Source organism: Moschus berezovskii, chromosome 6 (assembly GCF_049115385.1).
Source record: "Moschus berezovskii isolate FMDL1 chromosome 6, NW_MosBer_1.0, whole genome shotgun sequence".
NCBI lineage: Eukaryota > Metazoa > Chordata > Mammalia > Artiodactyla > Moschidae > Moschus > Moschus berezovskii.
This window is the reverse complement of record NC_142465.1, coordinates 64,060,017-64,073,347: the sequence shown is the minus strand read 5'-3', so window position 1 is coordinate 64,073,347 and position 13,331 is coordinate 64,060,017. Positions and strand designations below refer to the sequence as shown.

The 13,331-nt window shown below is 35.2% G+C and overlaps 1 protein-coding gene across 1 annotated transcript; it reads left to right on the top strand.

The window, feature by feature from the left end:
- The first annotated feature begins 6,417 nt into the window (after window positions 1-6,417).
- On the top strand, window positions 6,418-7,365 carry LOC129536519 (olfactory receptor OR9H1-like). Its single transcript, XM_055395484.1, has one exon. The coding sequence runs from the start codon at window positions 6,418-6,420 to the stop codon at window positions 7,363-7,365; it is 948 nt and encodes a 315-aa protein (XP_055251459.1).
- The last annotated feature ends 5,966 nt before the right edge of the window (window positions 7,366-13,331 follow it).

Below are 13,331 nucleotides of genomic sequence, written 5' to 3'. Positions count from 1 at the left end.
TTTCAGCTTTAGCATCAGTCCTTCCAATGAACACCCCGGATCGATCTCCCTTAGAATGGACTGGTTGGATCTCCTTGCGATACAAGGGACTCTCAAGAGTCTTCTCCAACACCACAGTTCAAAAGCATCAATTCTTCGGCGATCAGCTTTCTTCACAGTCCAATTCTCACATCCATACATGACCACGGGAAAAACCATAACCTTGACTAGACGGACCTTTTTTGGCAAAGTAATGTCTCTGCTTTTTAATATACTATCAAGGTTGGTCATAACTTTGCTTCCAAGGAGTAAGCGTCTTTTAATTTCATGGCTGCAATCAGCATCTGCAGTGATTTTGGAGCACCAAAAAATAGTCTGACACTGTTTCCACTGTTTTTCCATCTATTTCCCATGAAGTGATGGGACCAGATGCCATGATCTTTGTTTTCTGAATGTTGAGCTTCAAGCCAACCTTTTCACTCTCCTCTTTCACTTTCATCAAGAGGCTTTTGAGTTCCTCTTCACTTTCTGCCAGAAGGGTAGTGTCATCTGCATATCTGAGGTTATTGATATTTCTCCCGGCAATCTTGATTCCAGCTTGTGCTTCTTCCAGCCCAGCGTTCCTCATGATATACTCTACATAGAAGTTAAATAAGCAAGGTGACAATATACAGCCTTGACGTACTCCTTTTCCTATTTGGAACCAGTCTGTTGTTCCATGTCCAGTTCTAAGTGTTGCTTCCTGACCTGCATACAGGTTTCTCAAGAGGCAGGTCAGGTGGTCTGGGATTCCCATCTCTTTCAGAATTTTCCACAGTTTATTGTGATCCACACAGTCAAAGGCTTTGGCATAGTCAATGAAGCAGAAATAGATGTTTTTCTGGAACTCTTTTGCTTTCTCCATGATCCAGCGGATGTTGGCAATTTGATCTCTGGTTCCTCTGCCTTTTCTAAAACATCTTGAACATCTTGGATTCATGTCAATGTATGGCTAAAGCAATACAATATTGTAAAGTAATTACCCTCCAATTACAATAAATAAATTAAAAAAAACAATTCTAATTATTGCCTAGTTACCTGGTTTCCATCCCCATCAGATAGTCCTGAGGAGAGGAGCTTGGCTAATAATAACCAGCAATGTGCAAAGCCCCAAACACCTCCCTGTGTCCCAAGATAAAGTTGTCTCTGATATTGTGAGCCTTGTTTTCTCTCCCCTCCTTTTGTTATTTCCCTCACCAAAAATTAGTCCTGTGAGGTCTCACCACTTGTTTCAAAAAACAGATGAACAGAATAATGGAAAATATTTTCCAATTACGTTATATCTGAATTTGTTTTATCTTGAGATCCCTTTGCATGGATTTTATTGGATTTTATTTAGAATTGTTGTATATATATATTCGTCATCAAGATAGATCATTATTTGGTTTCCTCATACTAATCATGCCACATTTTGTACTTAAACTTGTCTTATCATTAAAAGATGGTGGATTTTTCCTCAATTTAAGAAATCCTGAAGAGACTGTATAACACTGAAATTATTCACTGTTTCAGGCTTTCCAGGAATTAATGGGAATTACCATCTGACAAAAGATTTTTTATCATAGGAAGAGTTTTGACTAATGATTCAATTATTTCAGTGGTTAGCAAAGGAGGTTATAATCAAAATATTTAACAACTTTTTTAGTAATCATTTATATAAGTGCTTATATATCAAAGTAAATCAATAATTCAAAATAGTCCCTTTTGTATTCTTACTAAAGTTATTACTAGTGAAGAAATTTTTAACACAAACCCTAAATTTTTCTAATCATTTATTTATTTTTTAAAACAAATTGCTGTGGGAAAGCTTTGGTTCAACATACTTTGGTAAATGCTGTCTGAGCCACAGTTTGAAGTCGTCCCTAAGGTTATCAGAGGAGACTAGAGGCCAAACCATCACAACAGTTAGTTGTTCCATTGAAGTTGTCAGCTGTTGTATTTGAAAAAATATAATCTTCTTTCAACAAAATTGTTTATAATGCTGAATCCTTGCCAGGTTTCTGCTAAACTAATATCAATTGTATTTACAATTTTTTATCTCCTTGTCTTGTTCCTGATCTTCAGATAAAGCCTTTCAGACTTTCATCATTAAGGGTGATATTATTACCCCTAGATTTTTCATAGATGCCTTTTATCAGGCTGAGGAAATTTGCCGAGAATTATCAGAATTAAATATCTGTTTTTGTGTATATATATCCCCAGGTCAGCAGGTGCCCAATATGCTGCTGGAGATCAGTGGAGAAATAACTCCAGAAAGAATGAAGGGATGGAGCCAAAGCAAAAGCAATACCCAGTTGTGGATGTGACTGGTGATAGAAGCAAGGTCCAGTGCTGTACCTCATGCGAAGAGTTGACTCATTGGAAAAGACTCTGATGCTGGGAGGGATTAGGGATGGGAGGAGAAGGGGACGACAGAGAATGAGATGGCTGGATGGCATCACCGACTCGATGGACATGAGTTTGAGTGAACTCCAGGAGTTGGTGATGGACAGGGAGGCCTGGCATGCTGCAATTCATGGGGTCTCAAAGAGTCGGACACGACTGAGCGACTGAACTGAACTGAATTGATTCTCTTTTCCACTTTGTTAATATAGTAAATTACATTATTTTTGAACAATAAATCAGTTATGCATTCCTGGGATAGCGTCTGCTTCATCCTAGTGTCTTATCTCTTTGACATCCCTTGGTCCTCTGTTGGATTGAAATTTACTGAATTTTTGTTTAGAAATTTCACATTAATGTTCAAAACAGATATGGACCTGTATTTTCTTCTCTTGTTCTGTGTCTGTCTGGTTTAATACCGCCTCTATCTTGGCTTCATTAAATAAATTAGGAGGTATTCCCTCATTTAAATTCCATGGAAAAGTTTACATAGAATTATTATTAAGGTCTTACTTATGCATTTGGTAAAATTCACCAGTAAACTGAACTAGAGTTTTTCTTTGTGGGATAGTTTTGAACTATATATATGCATATGTGTGTCCATGTGGCATATGTATCAGAGGGAAGAAGGATAGAGGGAGGAGACAGACCCAGAGCGAGAGTGAAAGAAAGACTCTGTTGTTACTGATTCAGGCAGAGATCTGGTTTCTTTTACTTTTTATTTGCCAGAATCAGGAGTCAACTCTTTTATTTTGCAAAACAAATTAAACTTCTTTTCCAATCCACCTAAGTAATAGAAAGACAGTGATTTTAATTAGGTATAAATGTAAAGAAGCTAAAAGAATGCCTGAGAATTGGGGGTGGGGGGAGCACGGCTTATAAATGCAGCATTTATTGATGTAGTTTTGACCACTGGCATCAGAAAATAAGAAATGGACTATATTTATTACACATTTGTGTTGAACAAAGACAAATTTCTGGAAGGGATATTTGTAAAATAATGCAATGAAGAGTGGAAATATCCTTCCAGAAGAATATGTATGATTAATAATAACTTTGATTGACTTTGAGTCAGAATGTTGCTGTTCTGCCAGGAAGCAATAAGGAGACCAAATTCACTTGTCCTCGAACTTCTTAAGTAGGGACTGGCTTCATTGAGATCAGTTGAGAATCATAAAATATAAATGAATGTTCTCCACACTCATCTCACTAGACAATTTTCAATATTGAGACTAATTAAAAAGGAGGTGTGATCCAGGAATCAGTATTAAAAGTGAAGCAAAACCAAACCTCCCCAGCTGATTCTAACATATGGGAAAATAGCAAACATTGACCTAATTGACCCCTAGGGCCCTTTTTACTTTTCAGAAAGACCACATATCGATCAATCTATCTGTTTATCTATATCTAATTTACTTTCTTTTTTACAATAACTACATGGTTAGATCAAAGGATTTAGAACTTATGTAGAAGCAATTTTTGGTTTGGTCTTTGCATAATATAAAGAGTAGGATATTTCTTGATGTCAAACTGAAGAGTCAGTCTGATCCTCTTTTGGTTCTAGCAAGTAAAAATAAGGTATATGAGACTTAGAAATAAATAGGTCTGTTTACTGAGTGCCCTCATCTGAATAGATCGGATATATACTGTTAAACATGTTTGCAATTAACTGCACTTTCTTCAAAGCTTCTTTTAATGGAAAAATGAGCTATTAAAATTCTTCAATGAGCTTCTTTTGGTATCTGCTGAATCTCAAGTAAGGTACCTGATTTTTAAAAAATCACAACTTTTTAAAAGATAGATTTCTTAATTTAGAAAAAAATATATGTTCAATCTCTCATATATCCACTCTTAATGAACACTTTCTATTTCCCAGGTTCTACATATTTTATTTAATTTATATACGTCACTTAATATAATCCTTTCAATACCACCCTATGGGATAGATGTTCTAAGACATATTTTGCTGATGAGGAGACAGAAGTTCATAGAACATGAACAACTTGCCCAAGATTACTTATCCAGTGAGTGGCAGGACCTGGATTAAAACATAGATTTACGTGAATTAAATGCCACACTTTTAACTAATAAAATGTTTCTTACTTCTTAAAAAAATACAGAAGCAAAATTGGTTTCACTTTTTCTGATTCTATTATAATTATGATTTTGTAAAAATGTCCAAATTAAAATGACTTCAAATATGACATTAAGTTTATTGATGGGAAGTTTTTTTTCTATTTCAGAAATTAAAGATAGAAATGAACACAAATTTGTAACATAAAATTTCATCTTTTTCACTTGGATTTAATTTTTCAGATATATTAAAATTATTGATGTTTTATCCACATACATCTTTAGTGTTTGATATTAAGCATTGATAGTTATTTTAAAAAGCAAAACTGTGCAACACAAATTTTGTTTGCTCTATTTATTTCCATTAATATCTTCTGTTTGATTAATAATATAGACAAAGAAAAAATACTTCTTAGGAAAGTTAATCTTGTACTTCTTGTATCATAAAGTTTGCTTCTGTATAAATAATAATTCATGTATCTGAGATATTAATGCTTTATATTAAAGGAAAAAGATGTGCTGGAGTTTGGCTGCAGAAAGGAAGCAGACCTGCTAGCAATCAGAGTTAGGTAGTAAAGGAGTAGAGGTTGAAGAGTGTGTAGTGAGTATAGGAGGTAAGAGTTGATTTATCATTTCAGATGACTTTAAGACTGGTGCTTCATTCCATCCCATGAAACAATAATCCCATGTTTCCTAACGTCTTTTATATAGCAGGATGTTTTAAGACAGTCAAACTAACTTCATTTTGTGATAGGAAAAAGAATTGACCTAATTTTTCACCTGATATTCATTCCTAAAACAAAAGTAATTTTTTACGTGGCTATTTGCTTGTTAATTTAACTAACATTTATTTTGAATTTAAGATGTTCCAGTAACTGGTAGGTTGCAGTCCATGGGGTTGCAAAGAGTTGGACACGACTGAGTGACTTCACTTTCACTTTTCATTTTCATGCATTGGAGAAGGAAATGGCAACCCACTCCAGTGTTCTTGCCTGGAGAACCCCAGGGACGGTGGAGCCTGGTGGGCTTCTGTCTATGGGGTCGCACAGAGTCGGACACAACTGAAGCGACTTAGCAGCAGCAGCAGTAACTGCAAATACTGCTTTTCATACTCAGTTTCACATTTTAATCACAACAATCCTATAAAGTAGGTATTAGCATTACCTCCCATTTCACAGAAGAGGACTTCAGGCGTTGAAAATGTAGGTAGCAATTTTAGATTATTTCAGATTGAAAGAGGTGAAATTTGGACTTAGTCCATCTAATTCCAAAGTTCTGAACAAATGGCATAAAATGACTCATAGCATCACTGTCCCAGACATCTTTGGCCCATCTACATTTCTCATATCATTGACATTGAATATATTAGAAAAAATTATATATATTTGCCTACTGGTCCTTTCAAAAGTAAAGTTATTCTGTTAGATATGTTGCCAAGGGAACTTCATATTCCAATAGTGTTTTTTTCTCTTATTTGCAGCCACGTGGATGAACCTGGAGGGTATTATCCTAAGTGAAATAAGTCAAACAGAGAAAGGCAAATACTGTATGATATCACTTATCTGTGGAATCTAAAGAATACAACAAACTAGTGACTATAACAAAAAAGAAGCAGGCTCACAGATATAGAGAACAATCTAGTGGTTGCCATTGGGGTGAGGTTGGGGAAAGGAGGAAAATAGGGATAGGGGAGTAAAAGGTACAAACTGTTATATATAAAATAAGCTACAAGGATATATTGTACAACACAGGGAATATAGCCAATATTTTATAATAACTATAAATGTAGTATAACTTCAAAATTGTGAATCATTATATTGTATACCTGTAACATATAATATTGTACATGAAATATATTTCAATTTAAAAAAAAGAACATAAAGTTAACAAGGCTTTCCATAGGATTCGTGATCATCCACTGATTTTCTCAGATAGGTCTCAGCTATGAAAAATGAACTGAATAAGAATTACTCAGAAGTGATGGAGTTTATTCTGCTGGGATTCCGAACATCTCCAGATGTACAGATTCTCTTATTTTTACTCTTCTTGCTTATCTACATGGTCATTGTGGTGGGAAATATCAGCATGTTAGTTGTCATTAAAATAGACTCCAGACTTCATACCCCTATGTATTTCTTTCTCAGAAATCTATCTTATTTAGATCTCTGCTACTCCACTGTCATTGCTCCCAAAACTCTGGCTGCTTTCTTATCCAAAGACAAGAGAATTTCTTACAATGGCTGTGCAACCCAGTTCTTTTTCTTTGCTCTCTTTGTTGGGACTGAAGGCTTTCTTCTAGCTGTGATGGCATATGATCGCTTCTCAGCCATTTGCTCGCCCTTCCTCTACGCTGTTCGTATGTCCCAGCAGGCTTGTGTTCGTTTGGTGATTGCCTCCTACATCTGTGGCTGCATCAACTCCATGATACAAACAGGTTTCACCTTCAGTTTGCGTTTCTGTGGAGAAAACAGATTGGATCACTTTTTCTGTGATGTCCCAGCCCTGATCAAGATCTCCTGTGTGGACACCTTGGTGAATGAGATTGTACTCTTTATTCTCTCTGCCCTCATCATCATCACTACCACAACTATCATTCTGGTTTCTTATGCATGTATCGTCTCCACTGTTCTAAAGATCCCCTCAACTCATGGCAGGAGTAAGACATTCTCCACTTGTAGCTCTCATATCACTGTGGTGAGTTTGTTCTATGGAACTGTATTCTTCATGTATGCCCAGCCTGGAGCCATCTCTTCACCTGAGAAAAACAAGATTATAGCTGTATTCTACACTCTTATTATCCCTATGTTGAATCCTCTGATTTATAGTCTAAGGAATAGGGAGGTAAAAAATGCTGTGAAAAGGATATTGTTGAGAAAAAAATCTTTTCATTGACTTCTGGCCATCTGTAAAACTGTAGGCTAGACTAAAATCAATATATGTAATAATTTGTTATGGAATAATTCTAAGTTCATCTATGTTTTTGAAGATTTGAGTTTATTTTTTAACATTAATAGATTTTTAAAAAATGAATGAAAATCAATGTAGATACTTTATGTTACTTCATAGTTATTTTATGGTATGATATCTTTGTTACAGAGATTTGTTTCTGTTTATTTTGCTTCAGTTCAGTTCAGTTCAGTTCAGTCACTCAGTTGTGTCCGACGTTTTGCTTAGGTATATTCAAAACTACAACTCATGAATACAGTACTGCTAAATAAGTACACACACTAAATGTATTAATATAATATCTGAAAATATATATGATTATATGAATATCTATATATCCATCTATATATCTGGGGGAAAAAGAAAAAGACACTATTAAAATTTCTATGGAATTTGTTTTCTCCAAATCATGGTTGAGTTTGCCAGTATCCAGTCTTTGCAAATGAGAATTGAAAGTGCCACAGTAATATAAATCATTGGCCTTGCTCAAATAATTATATGAAGGGGTGGTACAAAGTATTACACCTATAATATCCTTAATAGTCCAAACATGAATGATATCATCAAGGAACAAAAAATTTAAAAAAATAAATGTAGTATGGCTGCTGTAAACTTATTTGTAATAGGGAGCCTAATAATAAATGTTTGGTAATATTTTTAGTATTACTTATATTTATTGAGGCTTTCCCTGGTGGCTCAATGGTAAAGAATCTGCCTGCTAATACAGGAGATGCGGGTTTGATCTCTGGATTGGGAAGATTCCTCTGGAGAAGAAAATGGCAACCCACTTCAGTGGGTTCTTGCCTGGGAAATCCCATGGACAGGGCAGCCTGGTGGGCTACATTCCATGGGGTCACAAGAGTCAGACATGACTTTGGAACTAAACACATACTTATTGATTTCATTACTTTCTTTCTTGTAATGTTTGAAATCTATATATTGATTGAAAATCCTTATTTTCCTCTAGATTTGAAAAAAACATTGGCATGAAGTGACGTAAAATTGTGTCTTATAGTAATGTAATTCTTTTGATGTCTGTAATTATACATTTTTATTTTTAATTCTTAGGATTTTATTCCATTTTAGTTCCTTATTTAAATCTGCCATGGATTTGACTTTATAACATTAGAATTTTGAATTCCATTTAAATTTTGAATTCCATATAATTATTTTCAAAGTAGTTTATGATGTGACATCTAGGTGTTACATAGGTTTCCTGTTCTAGTTTTGTTTCGTTTAGATGTATTCCAAACTGCAACTCATAAATATTGTACTGCTGCTGCTGCTGCATTGCTTCAGTCATGTCCGACTCTGTGTGACCCCATAGACGGCAGTCCATCAGGCTCCCCCATCCCTGGGATTCTTCAGGCAAGAACACTGGAGTGGGTTGCCATTTCCTTCTCCAATACATGAAAGTGAAAAGTGAAAGTGAAGTCACTCAGTCATGTCTGACTCCCAGCGACCCCATAGACTGCAGCCTATCAGGCTCCTCTGTCCATGGGATTTTCCAGGCAAGAGCACTGGAGTGGGTTGCTATTGCCTTCTCCGAAATATTGTACTATTTAAATTAGTTGATAAATACACACATTATGTTCATTAATCAATATCTGCATGGACATTTGCATATCTCCATGATTATTTTAATATACCTAAGGTTTTTCTGGTTTTGTTAATCTTTTGTTTCTGAATTCATTAGTTGAAGACTTGGTTGATTTATTTTCTGTTTTTACTTTAATGGAAAGTGTTTAAGACTTTTGTATAGTTTTCAATGTAATTTTCCTTTACTTTCATTATTATATTCAATATAAATAATTTTTCATTTTAATATTCTTTTTATTAAAGGGTTATGTAGATGAGGTTTGTTCTTTCAGTATAGTAGATTTATTTAGACAATATATTTTTATTGCTGATTTCTAGTTTTATTGTCTTAAGTTCAGAGGATTTAAACTCAAAAAACCTCTATGGTGGAATTTCTGGGGCACATTTAGTTAACTATTAAACTTGTAAATATTCCACAATTTAAGGAAACAATTTCGTCCTAATATGTATTATCAAATTGTATTTTAAACATATTGAATATGATAAAAGATGATCATTATGGCTAAGTTGTAAATATAGCAGGTAGGCATTGATGGTTCAATGTCAGACAATGAAGAATTAAATTTGACATATTATTTAATTTTAATTAATTAATTAAATTGGAGGATAATTACCTTAAATATTGTGGTGGTTTCATGCCACATTAAAACTCAAAAAATTGACATATTAACAGATTAAAATGTTTTAAAAAGAATTGTCACCCAAAGTGTAGAAGGAATATTTGATAAGTTGACTTCCCTGGTGGCTCAGACGGTAAAACATCTGCCTACAGTGCGGGAGACCCAGGTTCAATCCCTGGGTTGGGAAGATATCCTGGAGAAGTAAATGGCAACCCACTCCAGTATTCTTGCCTGGAAAATCCCTTGGATGGAGAAATCTGGTAGGCTACAGTCCATGGGGTTGCAAAGAGTCGAACATGACTGAGTGACTTCACTTTCACTTTCAACAGTATTTTATGATTTTAAAAACAGTAAAATTAGAAAAATAACTAAATTTTATTAAGCTGCTAAATTATAGCTACAAACTGAATGAACACACATTTTCATTGGGAAAATGGGAAAATATTAGGAGTATTTTCTTTAAAGTTACAAAAAAGACACAATGCCCATTATCTCTAAATGCAGTTCAGCATGTTATTAGAAATCTAACAAATGCAATACAATAATTAACATAAATTTAAAGTATAGGGGCTCAAATGTAGGATGAAACTGTCATTTACATGATAATTTACAAAAACAATCTCAAGAAGGATTTATGAAGGTGTCTGGATTAGCACAAAAGATCAATTGCATGTCCATACAATAGCAGTAAACAACTACAATATTTAATTTAAAAGACTATTCTATTTATATGTGTATCAGAGATTATTAAGGATTTTGGGATAATTTAACAAAGTATGTATAAGACTTTAATGTGGAAAATTATAAAATTCTTTAGATCATGTGGTACAAAAATATTGTTCAAAGATTACAAAAAGGAGGGGAGGAGTGATATCAGCAGATGACTAAATAAGACATCTCCCTTTCATATGCCTTCTGAACAACAATAACTTGTCATCCAACTGTGGACAAGAGGGACAAGAGTGTTTCTGTGGGAGATTGGAGATCCAGGTAGGAGTCCTTGAAACTCCAGTGCTGTCCATTATGGAGAAGAGCCATGTTTAGATTGCAGGCTTGCACATAGGTGGCTGAGTCACTGTTGTCCTGGGAGCAGCTCCATGCCCCTGAAGACTGGAATATGGCTCAGTTTGTCTCCTGTCACCGGCACCATACACCAAGGGAATTGGCCAGAATAATGACCATCTATGGGTCAGGCAATGGGTGTATAGACCTTAGTCCTGGCTATAGCCTGTGAACCAGCTCCAACCTCTTGACCACAGTCTGGGAGCCCTGGGAGTAAGCCCACCAAACCTCAGTCAGGCTGTAGATTTCAAAGTTTTAACTGGACTCCAGCTCATCCTAGTAGCAGTCTACAAGCAGTCCCGCTGGCCCAGATACTGGACAGAAGGCACTCCCATCTGCACCCCCAGAGATACTAAAAGGGTCCTATATTTGGATCCAATTTCTTCACAGCCATAGTCTGCCAGCAGCCCTACAGGTCTAAACACTCAGTGGGAGACATTCCTTTCTGTCCATGTATCTGGTATCAGGCCACTGACTAAGGACCCAACTATGGACCCTGAAGCAAATCCTTATTCTAGTGCTATCTTACTGAACAAGACACAGGAAGCAGTCTTATTCATCCAATGACCAGACAGGAATGACCATCCCCATCCAGGGACCCTACTGCAGACCCAAAGACAGCCTTAAACTGATTCCAATCCAGCATAACTGTGATTCTGGAGGTAATTCCATTAACTCAGGGACCCCGTAGGGGAAAGACTTTACCTGCCAAAACCCAGAAATAAAGACTGAAAATGTGTTTGCTTCTTCAAATGCACAGGCACGTTTTCAAGGCTTCATGGATCACAATGAATCAGACCCACATGACACCAAGAAAGGAAACTAATAACGCAAGGATAAAGTACTGTGCCTTTGTTAGGGTCTCTGTGAGAAACAGGTTAGGATGGGCTACTTTGAATAATTTCAGAGGGTTTTGCATTATAGGGGCTGTACCTAGTTTCCTGACCTTGAGATGATTAGGCAGAAGGATATTTTCTGCTGTGATGTGAGGGTCAGAGAGAGTAAATATGGCTCTGGATTGGTTAGTTTAACCAAGAAAATGAATGATCTATTCACCAAAAACTGTAATGTTAATAAAAGAAATTGATGGAGATAAATAATGGAAAGATATCTTCTTTTCATGAATTGGAAAAGCTAATTCTGTTAAAATGTCCATACTATCCCAAATAATCTATAGATTTAATGGAATATCTATCAGAATTCCAACGGCATGTATTTTTTTTTTTCTTTTCATGAACATAGAAGAAAAACTACTCTAAAATTTGTGTGGAACCAGTAAAGACCAGATATAGCTAAGGTAATCTTGAGAAAGAATAACAAAAGTAGAGGCTTTATTCCCTGATATCAAACTATTTTACAAAGCTATGGTAATCAGAACAATAGGGTCCTGGTATTAAAACAGATACATAGACCAATGTTATAGAATTGAAAGCCCAGAAATAAACCATACATATCTTATCAATTAATATTTGACAAGGGAGCCAAGAATGCTCAGTGATAAAAGAACAATCTTTCCAGTGAAAGATGTTGGGGAAACTGGATATTTACATGTAAAGAATGAAACTGAACTGACTATCTTATACCAACCATGAAAATTAACTCAAGATGAATTAAGGACTTAAACATAAGACCTGAATCTGTAACACTCCCAGAAGAAAACATAGGGAGAGAATTCCTTGACATCAGCCTTAATTTTTTGGGTATGACATTGATTTTTTGGGTATGACAGCAAAAGCATAAGCAACAAAAGCAAAAATAAGCAAATGGGAATACGTGAAACTAAAAATCTTCTGCACAGTAAGGAAATAACCATAAAATGAGGGAACCTGTGGAATGGGAGAAAATATTTGAAAACTACTTATTATATAAAGAGTTACTAGCCACAGTTAAAAGGACCACATAGAACTCTATAGCAAAACAACAAATTACCAGATTAAAAATGGGCAGATGACCTGAAGTGACATTTTTCCAAAGACTACATACCTAAATACAAAGAGCTTAAATTATATAAGAGAAGATATATATATATACATATATACACTTATATACATCTTCCTATAAATATAGTAAAATTAAGAATATTTTGGCCCATCCAAGGGTTTTTGTAGAATGGCAAAATGCAGGTCTAAAGAATATGTTTTCAATACCTACAAACAGAAAGAATATGTTTTCAATACATACAACAGAAAGATTGTATATTGAGCTCCTAAAAATCTGTAAAGAAGGCACAGTTAACCCATATGAAATAACAAAAATGTATTAGCACACATTTCACAGAACAGCAAATGACATGACCAATCACTGGGATTTGTATAGTGATCAAAGAAATGGAAATCAAGATTATAATAAAATACCATTTTATACCCATTCAGTTGGGAGAAATGTAAGAAGTCTGTGTCCATGCATGAGAGCATGTGGTCTACAGCATACCTTCTCAACAGGAGGGATATTGTCCCTAAGGAAGCAAAGGTTTTCTCTTGCCTGTGATAGATGGGAAAATTGTTTGGAAAATTTTATCTGCATATCTGAAATTACTGATATTTCTCCTGGCAATCTTGATTCCAGCTTGTGCTTCATCTAAAATCAATGTGGATAGTGACTGCAACCATGAAATTAAAAGGTGCTTGGTCT